Source organism: Schistocerca serialis, chromosome 7, assembly GCF_023864345.2.
Source record: "Schistocerca serialis cubense isolate TAMUIC-IGC-003099 chromosome 7, iqSchSeri2.2, whole genome shotgun sequence".
NCBI classification, from domain to species: Eukaryota; Metazoa; Arthropoda; class Insecta; order Orthoptera; family Acrididae; genus Schistocerca; species Schistocerca serialis.
Window position 1 is genome coordinate 181415555 of NC_064644.1, and position 23277 is coordinate 181438831.

Consider the following 23277-nt stretch of genomic DNA (forward strand, 5'->3'; position numbering starts at 1 on the left):
AAGCACATGCAATTACGTTATGTAGGCTGCACGAAATGAGATGGAGCCCCTCAGTACCACTTCACACTTCGTGGGGTACTCTACGTACTCACTGAGCGCTCAGAATTGAAAATTGCGACGTGACGCGGTCGAGGCGAGGCGAGGAGAGGCGGGAGAGAGAGAGAGAGTTTATGGTTTTGTGTTCCGGTACCGCTCTGGATTAAATTCAACCTAACATGGTATGTATACGACACAGTATTAGAACACCATTATCGTAAGGGGACAACACCCAATGGACCCTCTCCCGAACGAAATGGCGCAGTGGCTAGCACACTGGACTCGCATTCGGCAGGACGACGGTTCACACCCGTGTCCCGCCATCCTGATATAGGGTTTCCGTAATTTCCCTAAGTCGCTCCAGGCAAATGCACGGATGGCTCCTTTGAAAGTGCACGGCCGATTTCCTTACCCACCCTTGACGCAATCCGAGCTTCTGCTCTGTCTCTAATAACCTCGATGTCGACGGGACGTTAAGCCCTTCCTTCCCCAAGGGCTCCTATTTGTTAGAAGAGGTGAAAAACTGATGACGTACAGTCATAACTCTAAAACGCCCTGAATAATTTGAATCAAATCTAGTTCAAGTTCTAACAAAAAGTCGCACTGGACGCCTGTGACCATTATGTGAATACTGAACATGCCTTTTCCACTGATTTTTGACTGCTGAAAATAAGTGTACACAATTCTCTTGAAATTTCCAGCCAGATTAAAACTGTATGCTAGACCGAGTCTCGAACACGGGACCTTTGTCTTTCGGAGGTAAGAGCTCTACAAACTCAACTACCCAAGCACGATGCACGATCTGTCCTCTCAGCTTTACTTCCACCAATACCTCATCTCCAACTTTCAAAACTGCATAAAAGATCTCTTGTGAAACTTGCAGGACTAGCACTCCAGGAAGAAAGGATGTTGTGGAGACGTCGCTTAGCCATAGTCTGGGAAATGTTTCCAGAATTAATTTTCATTCTGCAGCGGAATGTGCGCTGACGTGGAACTTACTGGCAGGCTGAAACTGTGTGCCGGACTAGACTCGAATTCGGAACTTTTACCTATCCACACATAACACTCGAGTGTGAGAACGTTACAATGTGCATAACAATTCATTAACTGATTATTTTGTTCATATGTTACTGTGATATATTTCTGTAACGTTATTTTGTCAAATACAGTTTTGAGGAGAAAACAAATTTTGTCCGCAAAAGTCAAAGGTCCCGAGTTCGAGTTTTAATCTACCAGGAAGTTTCATATCTGCGCACACTCCGCTGCAGAGTGAGAATTTTTCATTTATGCGTTTCGGGCATAGTCTCTGCTCAGAATATCTGGAAAAAGCATCACCAATTGTCATAAAAGTGCAAACACAACATCTGAACAACATTACAATTAACATAGTGTCATAACAGTTTGCTTACCAGACAAAAGAAGACTTCACAAAGAATATGTTGTCACATAATTTCAGTCTTGACATTGCTGCTCAACTGATTGGGTGTATTAGGGGTTGAACCGTGTACCTAGAACGACAGAGAGGCTTCGCCCGCCATAGAACCTCAGTGGTTCACAACCCCAGAACAGGCTACAGCAGTCCACTCACCCCACCGCCGCCCCACGCCGAATCCAGGGTTATTGTGCGTTTCGGCCGCCAGTGCCCCCTCCCCCCCCCCCCCCCTCCATGGGAATGTCTCATACCAGACAAGTGCAATCCCAAATGTTTGCGTGTTTGAGGAATTATGGTGTACGTGTACGTGGAGACAGTGGTTGCGCAGCAATCGCCGACATAGTGTAACTGAGGCGGAATAAGGGGGACCAGTCCACATTCACCGAGGCAGAAAGAAAACCGCCTTAAAAACCATCCACAGACTGGCCGGCACACCGGACCTCGACACTAATCCGCCGGGCGGATTCGTGCCGGGGACCGGCACACCTTCCCGCTAGAGTAGCAGTGTGTCAGACCGCGCGGCTAGCCCGGCGGCCAACTGACTGCGTACTGCCATTAGAAATACTACGTATTGTTACACGTCACCTGGTGGTGTAGTGGTAGTGGCGTTGGGATGTTGGAAAGGTCAACAGAGCGTTATTAACAAAAATATTCGCAGAACACGATATAGTAGCGACCTCCTCTGAAGGAAAATTAGAAATTACAGTTTAGAGTGGACAAACAGAAGTACATCACGAAATCATGTGATCTGGGTAAGAGATGAAGGGAAGTGACGGAAGGAAGGACAGAAGGGTTGCTTCGCAATCTCAACCATTCTAAGAAGGAACAGCCTACACAAAATTTAATCTCAGTACTGTTTTAAGTATGTATAACTTTGTCACCAACTTTATCTCTAACGATAATTGTATGGATTCCGCATCATGAACGTGTTTAACCTAGCTGTCTATGTTCTTCCACGAGACCCTAAAGGCAGTATATACCAGCGCCCAGGTGATGTCGTGTTTATTGACACAGACACTCGATACATTTCCGTACTATCGCTTAATGAACAAAATATCAGCGTATAAAATATTACTTCATGTTTGTGATTGGATTGAGGAATTCCCAGCAACTAGAACTCAGTATGTAATTCTTAACGAGCATAAATCTCTGGACTTAAAACTTCTCGCGTGTCTCAAGAGAATATTACAATACCATTTCTGTTCATAATATACACTGTATTCCAAAATTAAAGCTGTTTCCCCGCCTTATGTCTAATTCACGATGTAATCATACGAACTGTCAACCAGATGTCCGTTCGATGGTGTTCTGCGCGGAAGATGGCATTCCAGTCAACGGACAACCGTGCCAACGATGTTGTCAGGGCACCTACGAAACTAGGTAGTGTTGCCGGGTAGCCCGATATCCACAATCGCTGTGTACACGTCACAGGTGGTGCAGGATGGCTCAGAGAAGATTCCTACCAGACTCTCTGCAGTGGAAGGCCATACAAAGAAAGGAAGCAGGACAGTCGCAAACTGATTTGGCCTCATGTCTTAATGTGAATCGTTCTTTGTTCCTCGGATGTGGCGACAGTTTATAGAGACCGAAACTGTATCCCGAAGACCAAGGCAGGGCGACCACGTGTGACTTCAGAAGAGATGACCGTATTTTTGTTGTAAGGGCAGGACAGTACCGACTTAATACTGCACGGCAACTGGCATATGACCTCGCAGCATCTACTGGACGTGTTGTGTCAAGGTAAACGGGTTTGCAGAAGGCTTCAGCAGAACAGCCTTTATTGTCAGAGACCTGTTGTATGTGTACCTCTTACGCGTCTTCACAGTAGAGTACGTCTAGAATGGAATCATCAACATGCCACTTGGACACTCTAACAGTGGACTGGAAAGTGATTCTCGAGGGATTCGCACATAGAGGGAATGTGGAACACGATTTCGGGACCCAAATATTGTGGAAGGAGATTGGTATCGTGGAGGATCCCTAATAGTGTAATAGTTAACTCTAGAACCCCTCTTCACGAAATTGTACAGGTGAATCGGCAAGGTTTAACTGCTCTCAGGTATCGTGACGAGATCTTGGGATCTCGTTTACGGTTGTTGCGAGGTGCTGTGGGCCCAGACTTCTTACTGGTGGACCATAATGCTCGACCTCATATAGCGCAGGTGGTTGATTTTTCTTGGAAACGGAAGATGTTGCATACATGGCGTCGCCTGCTCGCTCTCCCGATTTGAATCCCATAGACGAGTAGCATGCCTGGAATTCACTAGGAAGATGGCTTGCATCAAGTCACCAACCACTCTCCAAGATTGTGAGCAGTTTCTACAGAAAGAATGGGCGTTATTGCCTCAACACGAGACCGGTGTCATCATTCACAGCATGGCCTGTCATTGTCTGGTCTGTGCATTGCTGCAAGAGGTAGTCACACCCCATACTGAGCACATTAACCAGTTGTCGTAATGTGTGTGCAAATCCCTTAAGATGGAAAAAAAACGAAGAACATTTTTGTCTGTTCTGTATTCTTTACAGTGTTTCCGTTTTGCTATTACCTGTATATATCGTTTTGTGACAAAATAAAAGCAACCTTGCAAACTTTCCGTTTGTTGCTTTAATTTTGGACATCATTGTATACTATAACCTACTGGAAAACGTCGTAAATTTCATGTGGTTCTTCCCGGAGGACACTGTTGTATACAGAGATGTAGCAGCGCCAGGAAATTATATCGAAATGCAAGAAGACCACCTGAGAGTCGACACTTTGTGCCGGCATTTTCACTCGACCCTCAACATTAATAAATCTGCCATGTGGTATATAAATGGGCGGAAAGAGACGTTATTGTACCATTACAGGATTGCCGAGCAACCTCTTGAAACATACACGACAATTAAATAGGGGCGAGTATGCGTATGGAGTGCCTTGAAGTGGAACCACCACATAAAACTTATCTTAGGAAAGGCAAATGACAGACTGAAATTCCATCGGACAATCTTCTGTATATGCAGTCCACCAACAAAGAAGATCGCTTACGAAACGCGTTTTTAGGATTAATAGTGAAAATAGAGGATATCCAAAGATGAATATTGTGTTTCGTCACAGATTCGTTTAATAATCGCAAAAACATCAGTGAGATTTTCATCCAACTGCAGCAGCAGATGCTACAAGGGAGACATTGTGCGTTACGGTTAGGTTTATTGTTGGAATTCAAACAGTGTACGATCCTAGAGGAGTCAAACAATATGTTGCCTCTTCCTACGTGCATCTACCGAAAAGAACACGAAGGCAAAATGAGAGAGATTCGAGATTACACGGAAGCTTATAAGAATTTGATCTCCTAGCGCACCATTTGAGACTTCAACGGGAAAGGAGAGAATTAACAGGAGAACACAATGTATCTTGCGCCAAACACCTTGAACTGCCCGGTGGTGTATTGATGTAGATGTAAATTTTCAGAGTAGCTTCATATGTACTAAAATCCATTGTTACTTATAAATTTGTTTCTTACTATTTGCTTGGCGTGTTCGACAGGTGGTATGTCCCACTCAAGCTGCTATGATACGTAGCTCGACCTCTGGAAGCAACTAAAGAGGTCGACTCAGGCAATTGTACAAAAACAGAATAATTCATAAAACTGGATGGGATGATGGCAAAATTTTGAAGGGTGGGACACTGAAACTCATGGGAATACCTCTTTCTCAGGCTATGATCAGTGTCCAATGATTCAGCTTTGAATGAAATTAAGCTTAATGAGAAGTTCAGGCACGAGGGTATCTGAGATGTTAGAACATCACAAGATTCTCATAAAAGAACAGTGAAAAATAATATTGGTATGTCACAAGATTCTCGTAAAATCACAATGAAAAATAATGTTAGTATATTTCATCAGAATATCAGGGGATTAAAATATGAAGTAGGTGCTCCTCTTGTTTATTTAGGAGATTTAGAAACGAAGGGGCTGTCTGAACATCATATAATCACAGGTATGGGAAAAGTAAATGTGGGTGGGTATATGCTTCCAGCACATGCATGTAGAGACACTATGGAAAGAGGAGGGGGTTGGCATATACGTTAAAATCTGGTATAGTGTGAAAAATGTAGAAAGTAAAAAATTGTGTGTAGGGTAACATATAGAAGTACGTGCGTGTGATCTTAAATTAAATAATGGTAATTTTATAACTGTATCCATGTATAGGTCCCCATTGGGAAATTTTCAGCTGTTTTTGAAAAACTTTGATTATTTGTTGTGCTATCTGTCAGACATAAGGAAGAAACTGATTGTTTGTGGGGATTTGAATGTAGATTTTCTGAAAGAGTTCGATAGAAATATTGACACTGAAGTATTATTTGGTTCTTTCAATTTGACTTCAGTTACTGATTTTTCTACTTGGATGGTACAGGAAAGCACCGCAGTGATAGACAATGTTTTTATAGATCAAGATAAATTTAATCGAATAAATACTTTTTCTGTTAAGAATAGTCTGTCTGATCACGATGAACAGCTTGTTACAATATATGACATAACTCCACACAGTAACACAAAACAGTCCTCCAAAATAGTGCGCTCAATTAACAATATAACAATTGAAAATTTTAGGGAAAGCTTGTGACAGTTAGAATGGGATGAGGTGTACAGCGAACCTGGTACTAATTTAAAATTTAACCTACTTCATGATACGTTTCTAGTATATTTGAAAACAATTTCCCTAATAAGGCAGTGAAATATAATTGTATGAAACCATCTAAAAAACCATGACTTACTAAAGGGATGAAAATATTTGTAAACAGAAAAGGGCAATGTAGCTTATAGCTATGAGGAGCAATGATCCAGAAATATTGAAACATTATAGAAACTACTGCACTGTATTAAGAAAAGTTATTAAAAGTCCAGAATTATATGCATTACATCTGAGATTAGCATATCTGATAATAAAATTAAAACAATTTGGAATACTGTTAAAAGGGAAACAGACAACTGAGAGTACAGGAAAACTGTATTTTTCTCAAACTCAATGAAGAGACTGTTAACAAAAAAAGGATCCAGCTATTAATTAGAAAATGCAAGGAAATATATGGAAGAGGCATAACTATGCAATTTGTTAAAATTGAATTCAACTCACCTCATCTACTGAAATTAGGAAAATAATAAATTCACTCAAAAGTAAAAGCTCACACGGAATTGATGGCATTTCTAACAGAGTACTAAAAGCTTGTTCACAACAGATGAGTAGGATTCTCAGCCACACACACACACACACACACACACACACACACACACACATATATATATATACAGTAGCTCACCAAAATAAGGCATTTCTTCAAATGAATTGTAAAACGCTACTGTTACCGTTGCATAAAAAAGTGGATAGGTTGGTGCTAACAACTATGGGCATATTTCAGTTCTGACAGCTTTATCCAAAATTCTTGAAAAAGTAATGTATTCAAGAGTAGCGTAATATATTTCTGTAAAAATGAAGTACTAACAAAATTTCAGTGTTATTTTCAGAAAAGCTTTTCAATAGAATAAGTTATATATATTTTTTCACTGGTCAAATATTAAATGCTTTAAATAACTGAACAGCAACCACTGGAATATTATGCGATTTCTCAAAGGCATTTGACTGTATGAATCATGAAATTCTTCTAGATAAGCTTAAGCATTGTGACAGTGCACAAATGGTTTACTTCATAATTAACTGGAAGAACGCAGAAGGTTGAAGTTAACAGTACAGGTAATCTGCAAAAATCAACAACTAACTTGGGAGGTATCAAGATTCAGTCTTGGGTCCCTTATTATCCTTAATATACATTAATCACTTGCCACGCAATATTCATGAGGACACAAAGCTAGTTGTTTTTGCTGATGATACAAGTATAGTTATCACACCCAACAAACAAGAAACAGCTTGGGAAATTGTAAATATCGTCTTTCAGAAAATTATGAAATAGTTCTCTGCATATGGACTCTCACAAAATTTTGAGAAAACACAGTATATATAATTCTCTACAGCAAATGCCATATCACCACTGATAAATGCAGACTATGAACAGAAGACTGTTGCTAAGGCAGAATATACAAAATTTCTTGGTGTGCACATTGATGAGAAATTGAATTGTGAAAACATATTGCTGATCTGCTGAAACGGTTCGGTTTAGCTACTTATGCTGTTAGGGTTACTGCAAATTTTGGTGATAAACATATCAGTAAATTAGCCTACTATGCCTATTTTCATTCGCTGATTTCATATGGCATCATACTTTGGGGTAATTCATCATTAAGAGAAAAAGTATTCGTTGCATAAAAGCGTGTAATCAGATTAACAGCTGGATCCCACCGAAGATCATCTTGCAGACATTTATCTAAGTAACTTGGAATATTCGCAGTACCTCCACAATTCATACACACATCAAAAAGAGTTTTGCATCATCCCGGTTCCCAGAACTTCTGAAGGTAGACATTGACTGTGGATATTGTATCACAGACACAGTCCCTTTGACTGTTCAGAGAGGTCACTAAACCCGCCCAAAGATGTAAACAACCATGCTTGAGCAGCACCTATTAGACGGTGGGGGTCCGACAGCCGATCAGTTAGAGTCATTCCACCAGGAAGGAGGTACACGGCTCGTGTTGCCTGTAATTCAACCATGCCTAGACGGTCAATACCGCTGTTCGATCGCGTCCGCATTCTTACTTTGTGCCAGGATGGCTCTCAACAAGGGAAGTGTCCAGGCGTCTCGAAATGAACCGAAGCGATGGTGTTCGGGCATGGAGGAGATACAGAGAGACAGGAACTGTCGATGACATGTCTTGCTCAGGCCGCCCTAGGGCTACTAATGCAGTGGATGACCGCTACCTACGGATTATGGCTGGAGGGACCCTGACAGCAACGTCACTATGTTGAATAATGCCTTTCGTGCAGCCACAGTAAGTGTTGTTACAACTCAAACTGTGCGCAATAGGCTGCATGATGCTCAACATCACTCCCGACGTCCATGGCGAGGTCTATCTTTGCAACCACGACGCCATGAAGCGCGATACAGATGGGCCAACAACATGCCGAATGGACCGCTCAGGATTGGCATAGCGAGTCCAGCAAAGTGGAGGTTCCCTCTGTTTTGGGGTGGCATTATGTGGGGCCGACGTACGCCGCTGGTGGTCACGGAAGGCGCTTTAAAGGCTGTACGATATGTAAATGCCATCCACCGACCGATAGTACAACCATATCGGCAGCGTATTGGTGAGGCATTCGTCTTCATGGACGCCAGTTCGCCCCCCCCCCCCCCCACACCGTGCACATCTTGTGAATGACTTCCTTCAGGATAACGACATCGCTCAACTAGAGTGGCCAGCATGTCCTCCAAACATGCCTGGGATAGATTGAAAAGGGCTGTTTATGGACGACGCGACCCCCCAACCACTCTTAGGGATCTATGCCGAATCTTCATTGAGGAGTGGGACAATCTGGACCAACAGTGCTTTGATGAACTTGTGGATAGTATGTCACGACAAATATTGACATGCATCAATGCAAGAGGATGTGCTACTGGGTATTAAAGGTATTGGTGTGTACAGCAATGTGGACCACCACCTGTGAAGGTTTGTCTGTATGGTGGTACAACACGCAATGTGTGGTTTCCATGAGCAATAAAAATGGCGGAAATGATGTTTATGTTGATCTCTATTCCAATTTTCTGTACAGGTTCTGGAACTCTCGGAACCGAGGTGATGCAAAACTTTTTTTTATGTGTGTATATTCACTTAGTAAATTTGTTATTACTAACCCATCCCAGTTCAAAAATAACAGCCAAGTGCATAGCTACAGCACTAGAAAAAAGGATTATCTTCACTACTCTGGGGTGAATCTGACTTTGGCACAGGAAGGGGTGAAGTACGCTGCCAAAAAAATCTTTGGTCATTTGCCAAATAGCATTAAAAGTCTGACAGATAGCTAACCAACAATTAAAAACGAATTAAAAGAATTTCTGAATGACAATAGATGAATTTTTAGATATGAAGTAGTATTGTGGAAAGGAAACTTGTGTCAAAGTGACACGTTCCAAATAATTACGAAGTGTCATATTCATGATCTATGGAACAAGTATTAAGGTAGTGTATTATAATGTAATGCAACATAAAAATTTCACCATTGGTTTCTTTTTGTCACAATTTTTTTATCTTAGTATCCATGCAGTTCCCTAGAATTCCACATTATTCCAGTAAGATGTCCCCCGATGACAGCGTTCGTATTCAAGCTGGTGTTTAATGTGTTCAAAAGGTGTCATACAACCAGCCAGTTAATGATTATGCTTACAAACATATATGAAGAAAAAAATTGGTACTTCATGAAAGCGAACACTCAGAATGAAGGAAAGATATTTGCCAGTTGTAACATAAAAACGTCAAAATTAGAGAAAGCCCATATTTACAGAAATTTTTTGACTTCTATTACAAAGATCTTTTCATAATTGTTAAAGACCACAATGTTACCAGTCGCCATCAGCATTGAAAACTGTTTGGGCCTGAGGCTGATATTACATATTTCTTCCCAAAAGCTATTTTTTCCATCACTAATCGTATTCCCATCTCGACATTTATCTCATTTCCAATACAGATTAGTATTAGATACAGGTATTCAGTGGAATTTATTCCATAGGAATGTGAAAGCAAAATCATTAACCTATAATTTCGTTGTTGGTGCTGAAGTTTCTTACGTTTTTATGGTGCTCTGTGTTGCCATTGTAACTTCTAATTGGGAAGTAAATATTGTATGAAGTTCAGAGACACAACGATATTAGTAATTACAAACAAGTCATCACCTTAAAATTATTACCCGAAAATTAATACGTCGACACATGGTTTTAATCAACTATTAAATTTTATACCTCAGCAAATTATTCTGTCGTTAATGTTTATTCATGTGTCGTTGATAATTACTGATATGTCAGATGTTCCTTGTGATTTCGAAAAACCTGAGGTGTGAGGTTCTGTTTCACCTGATTGGAGATTGTTGATGGAATCAGTAGTGTCTATGACCAACCAAAAATTGCAGAAAAGCTTGTAGAACGCTTACCGGCCAGGATTCAGGATTCTAAGTCAATGGTCTGACTCCGACACCTCTACAAAGCGTATCCGACAGCAGACTTACCGATTATGAAGAGAACGCCCTCGCCCGAGTCGACTCCAGTGAGGACCGGCACCTTGTTGAAGCGACCCTCTTTGAGTACAGTGATGGGGTGCTCTCTCACAAAAGCATCCTCCACGTCTGGTTCGACAACCGGAGCGAAGGCCAGACGCGCTAGCTTCACTTTCTCCTGAAACACCAGCCATAAATGCAAATTACATTGTAAAAAAAAAATTTATATTAAAAGTAAGTCAGGAACATTACCACAAACTTGTGGTATGCCGCATTGTTTCACACCCTAAGACACACCTAATAGAAATCTATCCATATTGTCCATGTAGTACTACGCGCCTTGAAAGAATGACTTTTTCGGAAACCCGTAATTGTCTCCCATTGCGAAACATAAGTTTGAAATTTGGTTGAAAGGTGCCTACGATCTTCTACCCTAATGTTCGTCACTTTCGGGCTCGACGACAGACTCTGCTGACACTATCGGAAGTTCCAACCCCTATCTAAAGATGTCGTGAGGCTGCATTCGCATTAAACGTGCTCTGACAGCTTTGGACGGCAGCACGACCGTAAATTAAGCTCTTGTGTACAGTTTGGGGCCTTTAAAAAATGGTTCAAATGGTTCTGAGCACTATGGGACTCAACTTCTGAGGTCAGAACTAGTTAAACCTAACTAACCTAAGGACATCACACACATCCATGCCCGAGGCAGGATTCGAACCTGCGACCGTAGCGGTCTCGCGGTTCCAGACTGCAGCGCCTAGAACCGCACGGCCACTTCAGCCGGCTGGGGCCTTTAGAAACTGTTCAAAACCATTCGCCGAAATTTGGACGTGACCTGTGGTAGGCAAGGGCACTTATGCATTTTCATCCCTTCCTTTTCGCGCCCTCTTGTGGCGTCATCACGGGGGGGAAGGGGGAGATAGGGATGCACCATTGAGACATTTGTCATAAAAGAGAGGAACAGCCATCGGGCTGTATTTAGTAAAGATATTAAGCATCACAGCGCATGTGTAAAGAGACAAAATACTTTATAATGTGCGCCTACAACAAGACGCGCGTCCAGCGTTAAAATATTTCAAGTAAACAGTATGACCCGCTGGGCGCAGATATTTAAATTATTGCCACAGCGCTCGATAGCAATAAGCTGCGAAACTTTTGAAAGAACAGTCCATCATTTGTTAACAAATGTTCTATAGACTTCATTACCCTATTTGCGTTTGATCGCCGACTTGTTAAGACGTGTTATGTAGCACCGGTACAAGTTATATGTTATTTAGTGTCAACTGGTTCAAATGGCTCTGAGCACTATGGGACTTAACATCTGAGGTCATCAGTTCCCTAGAACTTAGAACTATTTAAACTTAGAACTATTTAACCTAAGGACATCACACACATCCATGCCCGAGGCAGGATTCGGACCTGCGACCGTAGTGGTCGTGCGGTTCCAGACTGAAGCGCCTAGAACCGCTCGGCCACACCGGCCGGCTATTTAGTGTCAAAAACCATGTAAATCACCAAGCAAAACGCTTCGGTAAACTGTGCGCACGCCAGAACATTTAAGTTTCAAGAAATCTCGGACAGACAAAAGCAGCGATTGTTGAACTGCTCCATGTGCGAGAAAACATCAAAACGTAAGTTTTGTATACATTGTATATTTGTTAATGTCTACTAGTTTAATGCCTTTGTGCTTTGAGAATATATTGATGCTTCACGTTTTAAAAAAAAAAAAACTTTATTGATACAACAACATTATAAAAAAACAATCAAAAAAAAGAAGGTATTGTGATACAAATTATTTATAGACACAAAATATTGTATGATACACACAAAACCCACCACCTTATGTAATTAGTGGGTCCAATTATTATACTTGAACAACAAGCAGCTTATACTACTTAATTAATGGCACTTACTATGGACAGGGTTAATCTAACTACTTGACTACTCTAGTTATTCTAAATCTAGCTGCTCTGCAGCGTTACAGGTGTGCCAGACTAAATACAAACCTACTAAAACGGCCTACTCACTGAGCTAATCCCAGTGAGCGTGCCCCTGGCACTGGGCTGGCTTACTACTTTTGGAATCGCTGCAGTCCCTACCTATGTTAGTGATGTTAGTAATCTAATTTTACGTTAATTCTAGTGTAACTACTTCCTATCAAATCTTAGTGCATATGTCAAGTCCGGGAATGGTGCTCCTGCTCCCCTGATCCGGTAGCGCGGCGGATTCCAGTTGTGAAGCAACCGGCCAGTACCGCGCTCGGCGGAAATTGGAGGTGCACCTGAGTCTTCATCGGGTTATATTTTTGATTTCTAACCGTGTTGGTTACTAATAAAATCCCTCAAGATCTTTTGGGATATTTCATGTGCCAAATTTTTGAGGACATTGAAGGTCTCGGCACGTCGCAGTAGTGTGTATGTGTCCCTGTTTGGTAATTGATTCCCAAGTTCGAGCGCCACATCGTCATATAACGTGCAGTCATAGACGACATGTTCGGGTGTTCCATCCGGAGCACCACAGTCGCACGCTGGTGTCGCCCGTTTTCCAAATCGACATAGATATGTCGGATATGGCCCATGACCTGTAAGAAAATGCAGCAGTCCTCTGCTCGGCTCAAAGTGGCTCATTTGAAGCCTTTCTCTGATGTTCGGTAGTAGCTGGAATACCCTTCTTCCCGTTTCCTCAGTTTCCCATTGCTGTTGGCATAACTCTTCGCCCTTTCTCTTTATTGCATATCTATCCCCAACTTGTACCCCCATGATTTCCTTGGTCTTATCTATCTTTCCTTTGGAGACCCAGTACCACGCTCCCTGTTCTCTAATTTTTATGTCTAAGGGACATAATCCTATTATTGTCAGTAAGGCGCCCCCCAGGTGTTGTTAAGTATGCTCCGACTGAACACAACAGCATGTTCCGCTGCACCCTTCTTACGGTCATTGCGGGCACCACCCTCGTGAGCCTGTGTGCCCAAACCCCGCTCGCATATCCTACTAAGGATGTTAGGACACTGTTGTGATAAAGTTTGATCAAGTTGGGAGGTAGGTGGAATCTTCTATGGCCTATACTGATAAAATTATTTAGAACTTCTAATGCTCGCTGCGTAATGTTTTCTATATGAGTATTATAATTCCATTTTTCGTCTATTGTAACTCCTAGATATCTAGCCTCTCTACGCCGAAGAACTGGAGTTCCCTCTATTCTGACGGTTGGATTTCTGACGAGACTGCCTTTCATTAATAAATATGTGGATTTGTGCGGTGCAACTTTCATCTTTGCTTCTTTCACCATTTCTGAAGCACTATCATAGCTTGCTCTACCTTAGGCTCGAGTTCCTCTCGGCTGCAGCCGCCTACCAGCAGGAGGAGGTCGTCAGCATAAGCTATCACGTCTAGCACGTCCTCACTTAGTTGTAATTTCTCTAGGAGGGGTTCTATGTTTATATCCCAAAAGAGTGGCCCCAGAACTGATCCCTGGGGACACCCCTTCATGATGGTTTTACTTGTTCTTCCGCTAGGTGACGATAGCCATACCTCCCTGTCCATGCAATAGCTCCTCAGACAGCCATAGAGGGGCCCTGGGCACTCCTTCTCACGCAAGCGGGAGAAGAGCGAGGGCCACCACAGGTTGTCGAAGGCGCCACTGATGTCCACCATGATGCCTACCACATACTTGTGCGGGGTTGAGCTGCAGACCTCAGCTGCCAGGGCAATTGCGTCAGACGCCGATCGCCCCGGCCTAAAGCCAAACTGCCTGTCGCTCATCCCGCGCAGTATCCTATGCGCTGTCAGTCTGTCAGCCAGTAGCTTCTCCAACAGTTTTCCTAGATTGTCCAGGAGACAGATTGGCCTGTAGGATTTGGGTTCTGTGGGGTCCTTATCCTTCCCTTTTTTAATGATTATTACGTTGGCCCTTTTCCAGATTTTAGGGAATCTCCCTGTTCTTAGACACTCATTGAACAGTCATGTGAGAGACGCCACTAGCTGGGGGGGCAAGGAACTGCACCACCTCCGCGATTATGTCGTCTGGCCCCGGTGCTTTGCCCTTTTTTAGTGTTTTGATTTGTGCTGCCACTTCTTCCTCTGAGAAGGGGTACACCATGGTGTTGTTGGTGTATTCATTTAGATCCTCCCTGCGAATTTGTTGTTGGAGGTCATCCTCCTCATTTACCTCATCATCTGGCAACAGAGTGCGCAGGAGAACTTCAGCAGTTTCCTGCCACGACTCTGTCATTCTGTCTCCGTCTCTGATTGTCGAGAGAACCGCAGGGGACCTGATTTTTTCCCTAACCAGTTTATATGGTATTCCCCAAGGATCTGTGGCTAGCTGGCTCAGAACATACCTCTCCCAACTTTTCATTCTTACTTGTTTTAATTCTTTGTGGAATCGTTCTTTTTCTTCCCTTTACTGCTGCAGCCAGAACTGTTTTTCTTGCCAGACGGCACTTCGCTGGTAGTACCTCCTCGCCCGTCTCACAGACTGACGCATACGTTCAAGATCGGCAGACCATGGCGATGGGGAAGCCGCCACGGCTCTCCTCCTGGTTGGCACAGCGGCCTTGACCGCGCTAACTATCGACCCTACCAGCTCTTCGGCGTACCTGTGTATGTCCAGGTCACCTTCCGGCAATGGCGAAATGTCACGCTCCCGAGCCAGGCAGTCCCAATCAGTTTTATTGGAATTTAGTTGGATCTCCCATCCTAGGTCCCAGCGGCACTCTTCTTCTCTGAGGCAGAAGGTAATTAAGTTGTGATCACTCGTAGTGGCGTGTTCATTAACTTTCCAGCCTCCAATGATGCTGATGGCGTTAGCACTTGCCAGGGTGACATCGATGTTTGTCCCCTGCCCTCCACCTCCACTATAGGTGGGGGGATTACCAGGTTTATTTGCCACTACAAGTTGGGAAGCCATGATTAATTCTTCAGCCTTCTCACCATTGGCATCCCTTGTGCCGCTGTACCACATAGGGGATTTGGCATTGATATCTGCTGTAACAATTACCTTGCGCCCGCGTAGTGTCGTGATGATTCTCGCAAGGTGGTCTGAGAAATCTTCAAAATTACCTCCGTATTGGAAATACATGTTTACGAGGTGTATTACTCCTACTGGTGTTTGTAATTCTACCACATTGCAATGACTGTTTGATAACTGTGTTAGTGTAGTGGCCCTTAGGGCCTTGTTTGTAACTATTAAGACTGCCTTCGGCTCTTCTCTGGCAGAGATAGTCTGCCAAGTGGTAGACATGAAGGAGATCTGCCCCGCACTGGAGTATGGCTCCTGCAGACAGACTACATCCAGTCTCCTCTCCTCCACTACCTTCCGAAGCTCTTGCATGACCAGCCGACTCTTATGGGTGTTTATTTGTGCTATTACAATTTCACATGTTATGGGAAGTAGGTGTGGAAATAGCAATCAGGCCATGGTTTATTGTAATCTGAGGCAATTCGGCCATTTGCAAGGACTGATTGCACAGAGATCTCTTGCATGTTGAATTCCTCACCTCTTCTCTCGAAGACCCTTCTGAGCAAGTCACGCAGAGCTCCGAAATCTGTGGGAAGATTCATTGACTTTAACTGTATCCTATCCACGGCCTCCATTGTCGAGAAGGTGACCTTTCTGCCATATTTATGCCTTATACGTACGACGTGCCTGAGTGCTGTGGTAAGGACAGCTGGCTGCTCCAAGCGTGAAAGCTGCATAGCAAGCTCCAGGTTCGGGTAGATCCTTCTAAGATCCGGATCTGGGGCTCTCGGAAATACTTCCATATGCATTGTACTTGTGATTGTATTATCCTGTACTATGATTTGGAGAGACCCTTCCTGAAGTGGAACCATGCTATTACTTTCTACCGGTCACGGACTGTCTTCTGTTTCCTCTTCTGGCTCCGTCTGTATGCATTGGTCAACCATGATTGTCTGTTTTGGGCTTGTTATTTCATGATTGGTGATGAAGATATCTGCCTCTGGGTTGAGTGTCGAATTGACACTCAAATGATCCAGAGTCTTGGGCTCTGTCAAAATATCTGAGTCAGCCGTTTCTTCTATTTCTTCAATTTCTATTTCTGGTTCGGTTTGGGTGCTTGAATCAACCACAGTTATCTCCTTTTTCTTTATCTCCTGGACATATTTCAGAAATTCTTTGAATTTCTCTGCTCTTTCTGCGTCCCTTTTCTTCTTAATTGGAGATTTTCTTTTGTTGGTTGATCCGATTTTGTTGTTGCCATTAGCCATAATCTGTCCTGGAGATTAGGCGTTGTTCGAGCGTTTTATATGTTGGGCAATTTCTTCCGGTTGTGCCGCACGTCTTTTTGCCCCTTCGTATACATGGTATGCATACAGCGGATTTCCTACAATCTTTTCTTACATGATCGTCCTCTCCACATCTCGAGCAGGCCGGCTTCCTACTGCAATATTTATGAATATGATCAATGTCCCCACAATTGTGGCAACGGGTACGATTAGGTAGTCTTTCACGTTTATGGGGTGAAAACCTATGTACACCCTGCCCATAGCTGTCAGTGTTCTCCATAGTCCCCCTGTAACTTCGGCAACATGGTGAACTACGTATCTGTCCCTAGGTCCTGTCTTGAATCTGAGTTTAAAATCTTTTAGAAAGGTTTCCATACTTATGTTTGAATCGCCAAGGTTTTGTTGATACAGGGTCTCACATAGGTCCTCGTCCGTCATTGATTTGGGGGACATCATACAAAATGACCAGTGGATTTCGCTTTCGGGGGGGTTCACATTTTACTGACTTACATAATTTTTGGTTTTCTAAAAGCTTATTTTTATCTTCCTCTGAAGCTACATCTACAATAACTACATTTTTTGTTACCTTTACCTTGTTAATCCTGATCTCTTCTTTAACGGGATTTACTGTGGTAGCAAAAACTTCCAGCACCTTTTTAATGTCCTGGCTGGGTAATGGTCTTAAGAATACTGCTGTGTCTGGTCGTTTAGAGACTTTTGCAATGGTCTCTTTTGTTGTTTGGGCCTTTGGCGCAGCTTGTGCTGCGACGCCGGCCCATGTCTTCCTTGGTTGTTTCCTGAGCCGTTCGTTTTCCTTTTCCAGCTCTTCAATTCTCCCTTCTAGTTTCGCATTGGCTATCGCCCATGCCGCCAGTTCATTTTTAATTGCCTGCACTGCGGCCTGACTAATTTTCCCATTTTTAATTTTTTGATCTAAAAGCCGTGTAATCCTCATATGTCTGTCTAGATTGCTTTCTTCCGTGGTCTGACCCAGGCCATCCTGTGGCGAGGGATCAGATAGCATCGAAGCCCTTATGGGCGCACTTAAGTCGCTTGTCTCTTCAGTGGCCATCATTGTTAGACAAGTGAAAAAAGGTTTGGAAGCCCGTCTCTTACCCCGGACCGGCTCCTCTGGCATGGGGGGAACTAAGATGCAGCTCGCCCACCAACCTCGTCCCTAGGTCAAGGGCATCCCTGAGCCGCCGAGTTCAGTACACCGTTGCCAGTGCCCTGGTCCCCTTCAGTGGCCTCGTCACCGACGATTTCTCCCAGTGTTTATCGGCAAGTGACCCCGCACTCCGGAGAAGCGGATGCACTTCTCGTCCTTCGCCGCCTACAAGCCCGAGCTCCCACCTTGCAGGCCAGGGACCCGCTCCTACTCAGGTGGCGGGCCGGTCACCCAGTCGTTCGACGGTCTGGACCCAGCTAACCTGGCCCAGGCGATGTCACCACCCCCTGGGTTTGGCAGAACACGCCCAGTTACCCACGGGCGCGGCGAAGCGCACTTGCCGACTCGCGCCGAGTTCCCACGCCCACGCCGACAAACATGCAGAGCACCAGCTGGTATTGTGCCCTGTGAAATAACGGAGGGACAGATGGATAGTCCCTCAGACACAGCTCCCCCTGTGCCATGCACCCTTTGCTTTCGCCTTGGGTTGGGGGCGTTTAACGTCCTACCTTGACGGGAGTTTAACGTCCTTCCTTGACACACTTGCTTCACTTTACAGAAAATCTCTGCTTATTCTTTTCTTTAAGATCATCATGATTTTTCAGAGTATGTAAGCTTTGTTACAGGTTCGCTCTTCATCGCGGTATCTCGATTGTATTCGGGAAGTCATTAATGTGTTCAATTTCCAATCTGACAACATTTTACAAAATTTCACTGTTTTGCATTCATTTCCATTTGTTATTATTCAAACTGGTCCCTTAGGTATTTTCATCGAAGTTTCTGATTGCGTGAAGGCAATCCGGGTCAAAGGTCAGTCGCGAAACCACCTTCACGTCATCAAACCTTACGTCTCCTGAACACAGTCGAGAACCGACACATCGGCTATCATACATTAATTTTTTTCTCTTTCTAAGTCGTACCAAAAACGGTAAAGCAGAACTGCAGTGAGTACGCAATCTAGTGTTATAGGTTGCATTCTTTAACTTGTCGGCAAACATTGCCAAATATGATAATATTCTTCTCGGGTGTGGAGCCGAAGCATAACGTCATCTGGACACAATATTTCAGCCGTCCACCTGGCCGACATCTTCAGGTCAGAGTGCTGGTACACGATCTCGCCAGAACTGACTTCCGGCTAGATCGTGTACCAGCACTCCCACCTGAAGATGGAGACCAGGTGGACCGCTGAAATATTGTGACAAGATGACGTTATTATACGGCTGCACACCCGAGAAGAATATTATCAATTATTACGCCGGGAAAGCCTTCGTAGTCACATTGACAGACATGATTATCATTACAGTTATATTTGATTAAATGTGTGTGAATATCAAAATCTATAACACTAGAAAGTCTGTGGCACAATGGTGCCGTATATGCTCAAAACTGAGTAGAAGGACAGTCAAAGAAATGTGTGCTTTGGGCTTCTTGAGAATATTGCCAATGACCACGACAGGTTCAGTTGTGTTATCACAGATGAAAAATCCTGGAGTTTTTAGTAAGATCGTCAGACAACACGGCAAAGTGAGGAATGGCACACTGAGACACGTCATCGGCCGAAAAAAGTTCGAATGAGTAAATCAAAGACAAAACAATGCCGATTTGCTTTTATGACAGTAGGGGAATAGGGCATAAAGAATTTGTTCCTCCAGGACAAACTGTCAACTAAGTGAAACGCTCAGGAAAATCCTGAAACGAGTGAGACCGAACACTGCGGACAATTGGATGCTGCATCATAACAATGCCCCATGTCACACGGCCACTTTTATCACGGAACTTTTGGCCTCAAAAAGCATTCCTGTTGTTCCACAGACCCTCTGTTCACATGATCTGCGTCTTTGTGACTTTTTCTTTTCATGAAATTCTTTAATATCTTAAAACGACGTCATTTTAGGACTCTCAAGAACATTCAAAAGAATGTGTCTGACATGTTGAATGCCCTACTAGTTGAAGCCTTTCAGTGCGCCTGCCAAGACTGAGAACAACGACTCCGCCGGAGTATAGCTGCCTAAGGGAACTACTTTGAAGTGGACATTATTTTTGGTTGAAAAAAATTACAACTTAGGTAGATAAAAATTCTGTCTCATTGCTTTTCTCACACAACTCGTATATCATACATTGCAGCGGCCGCAAGTCGCAATACTTCCCTCCAACAACGGAGGGTAAACAGCCTACACTCTCAAGTGAAGCGACTCCGCCAGCGAATTTCAAGGGCCGGAACTGTGTTTCACATCACGTATCACGCGGAACTGATAGTGCGGAACTTAGTACCACTGGGCCCCAGGTCATGTGTCGCGTTCTGCAGCTTAAGCCGAGAGATTTCCAGTGAGGTTTAGATTGGCCGCCAGTTCCAGTTCCAGTTCCAGTTGTAGCCTCCACTATAGATCCAGTCATTGCACCTCAGCCATCTGAAGAGTATCGACCGCTCTTCGGCAACACCTGACACTCCCACAGCAGTGGCTACGCTGGGTACTAGTCTGTACCGTATTACAAATTAACTTAGCCTCAGACCAGGACTGCCACAGGCTAGGAATATTGTACAACAATCTCTTGAAGATAAGTATTTGTGTCTGACTGGATAAAAATGTGTTTTTGGAAATGGAGTTGCCGTTTCACTAGTTGTGTTTGTAGACAAGCGTCCCTGATATGCGATTAGGAGTACTGCCCTTGGCCGGCTGCTGTGACCGAGCCGTTCTAGGCGCTGCAGCCTGGAACCACGCTGCTGCTACGGTCGCAGGTTCGTATCCTGCCTCGGGCTTGGATGTGTGTGATGTCCTTAGGTTGGTTAGGTTTAAATAGTTCTAAGTCTAGGGAACTGATGTCCTCAGGTAGGTCCCATAGTGCTTGGAGCCATTTGAACCATTTTTTGAGTATTGTCCTTGTTTACACTCACATCAGTGACAATTCGGGGTTTGTTGTCAACATCCTACGGTATCGACAAAGTGTGTCTACAACATGCATATCACGATAATAATGTTCGTAACTGGTTGTGTTTGTCACTCTCACAGATCCCTGCTTACTAACGAAAGTCAACCACATTTAACACACCACTGATTGTAATACCTCATTATGTAAACATCAGAGACAACAACGGCAGAGTTATCGACTCAAAGATCTTTGAACGTTCGTTTGTCTGTCATGGAAAAATCTAAAAATAATCTGTGTACAATGTTTGTATCTATCGAGATTTTTAGAAACAATATTCAATGATGTACAGTATCATCCCACGTACACAGACCTTAGTTACCATTCAAATCCTCATGACAAAAAAATCAACTTAGAAAAAAAACTCATACAAGACGTCGTCACTAAGAGACGTCTGGCGTATTATCTCTAATTTTTCAGTATGTATCTGAAATTTCGGTTTTGCAGTGCGTAGCTGGGGCCAGCCAAAAAAAATACTACTCATCACGTCTTTCAAGCGAAGCCCAGCGTTGAGGGAAAATATCGATTTGTTTTGCGTTACAAATAAAAGGATTTTTAAGGGGGAATCTTATGTTCCAATTTGATAGAACGGTTCAAAATTACTCTAGTGTGATATTAGTTTTATCTACATTTTGTGGTGTCACCGCCAGACACCACACTTGCTAGGTGGTAGCCTTTAAATCGGCCGCGGTCCATTAGTATACGTCGGACCCGCGTGTCGCCACTATCAGCGATTGCAGACCGAGCACCGCCACACGGCAGGTCTAGAGAGACTTACTAGCACTCGCCCCAGTTGTACAGCCGACTTAGACAAGAATGGTTCACTGACAAATACGCTCTCATTTGCCGAGGCGATAGTTAGCATAGGCTTCAGATACGTCATTTGCTACGACCTAGCAAGGCGCCATTACCAGTGTATATTGAAATGGAGATTATATCTGTACAAGAGCGATGTACACCGATTATGGATTAAAGTTAAGTATTACAAGATTTTCGTACTTTGTTGCAATTCTCAAGACATTGTCCTGTTCCAGACATCGCGCCAGCCTGCGTGAGTTTATAGCGTGCATTTCGGCCTCCTCTAACAACACGCTGTTGACACTTCTGCCAACACTTCATATTGGCGACGAGCTAAATCGCGTTTGTACCAATTGATCTTGCCTTAATTTACTTGTGTCATGGCCTCGCCACCATCTCCAGATGTACTGTCCGAATTTTATCGCTTGCAGAATCAGCAGACGCAGGCCTTATTGGATGCCCTTGGACAGCTCGTCCAGGGTCAATGTGCAATGCAAAACGATGCGGCCGCCGCCGCTCCACCGCTACCGCAGCCACAACATGCAGCTGCACCACCTTTTCGTCCGTTTGACGCGGCACTGGAAAGCTGGACTGAGTGGTCACGCCAATTTGGATTCCATCTCGCCGCCTACAGAATTCAAGGTAACTAGCGGCAGCCTTTTTTGTTGGCATGTGTAGGTGTGTCCACCTACCGTGTGATAGTGAAATTGTTTCCCGACGCGACGTAGCAACTCTGTCCTACGAAGAAATTTTGTCTGCATTAGATGCATATTTCAAAGAAACAGTCAATGTAGTTGCAAAAAGGTATACGTTCTTTCGTACAAAACGTACGGCCGGTCAAACTAACAGGGAGTGGGTTGCAACTTTGCAAGGCCTTACTAGGGATTGTGCTTTTGAGTGTGAATGTGGACTCCCTTATTCAGATACTATGGTGCGTGATGCAATTGCACAGAACGTTTCTGATGTTCGTATACGGGAGCAAATTTTGAAATTACTCAATCCCTCCTTTCAACAAGTGATAGACATATTGGATAGGCAAGACACACTTGACTTTGCTCAGGAATCATTTGCAACTTCGCCAGCCGTGTGTCACATTAACCGGCCCGCCGGGCGAGCTGCACGGAACAGTAAACAGCCCTCGCGCCTGTCCGCGCAGCCACGTGTGCCGCGTAAGCAGACCAATGCGGTGCTCAAATCATGCCCGCGGTGTGCTACTAGACATTCGCGTGAGAATTGCCCGTCACGCCAAGCTATTTGCTTTTTCTGTAATAAAAAAGGACATGTTCAGAGTGTTTGCCAGAAAAAGCTCAGAACGGACACTCACAACCATTCCAGGCCCTTTGCTTCGCGCCGGAATCGAACCAAGGATACTCAGGCTCGTGAACATTCGCCCATGGGCATTCTTGTAGTTAATTCCACTCCGCCCAGTGCCACTTTCTCTATCAGTGACTGTGTTCGTCCCACAAATAGTGTGCGTTGACGTCGCCGGAAATCCCGTCAAGTCGCAAGTGCTTCTGTACCAGTGTCAGTTCACGTTGCACGAG

At 43.9% G+C, this 23277-nt stretch overlaps 1 protein-coding gene across 1 annotated transcript in view; it reads right to left on the bottom strand.

Moving 5' to 3' along the window:
• The window catches only part of LOC126412532 (acetylcholinesterase-like), a 118554-nt gene that overhangs the window by 29294 nt on the left and 65983 nt on the right, over window positions 1–23277 (bottom strand). Inside the window, exon 6 of the mRNA XM_050082174.1 lies at window positions 10610–10775. Within this exon, the coding sequence (XP_049938131.1) occupies window positions 10610–10775 (166 nt within the window). The remainder of the gene's footprint in view (window positions 1–10609; window positions 10776–23277) is intronic.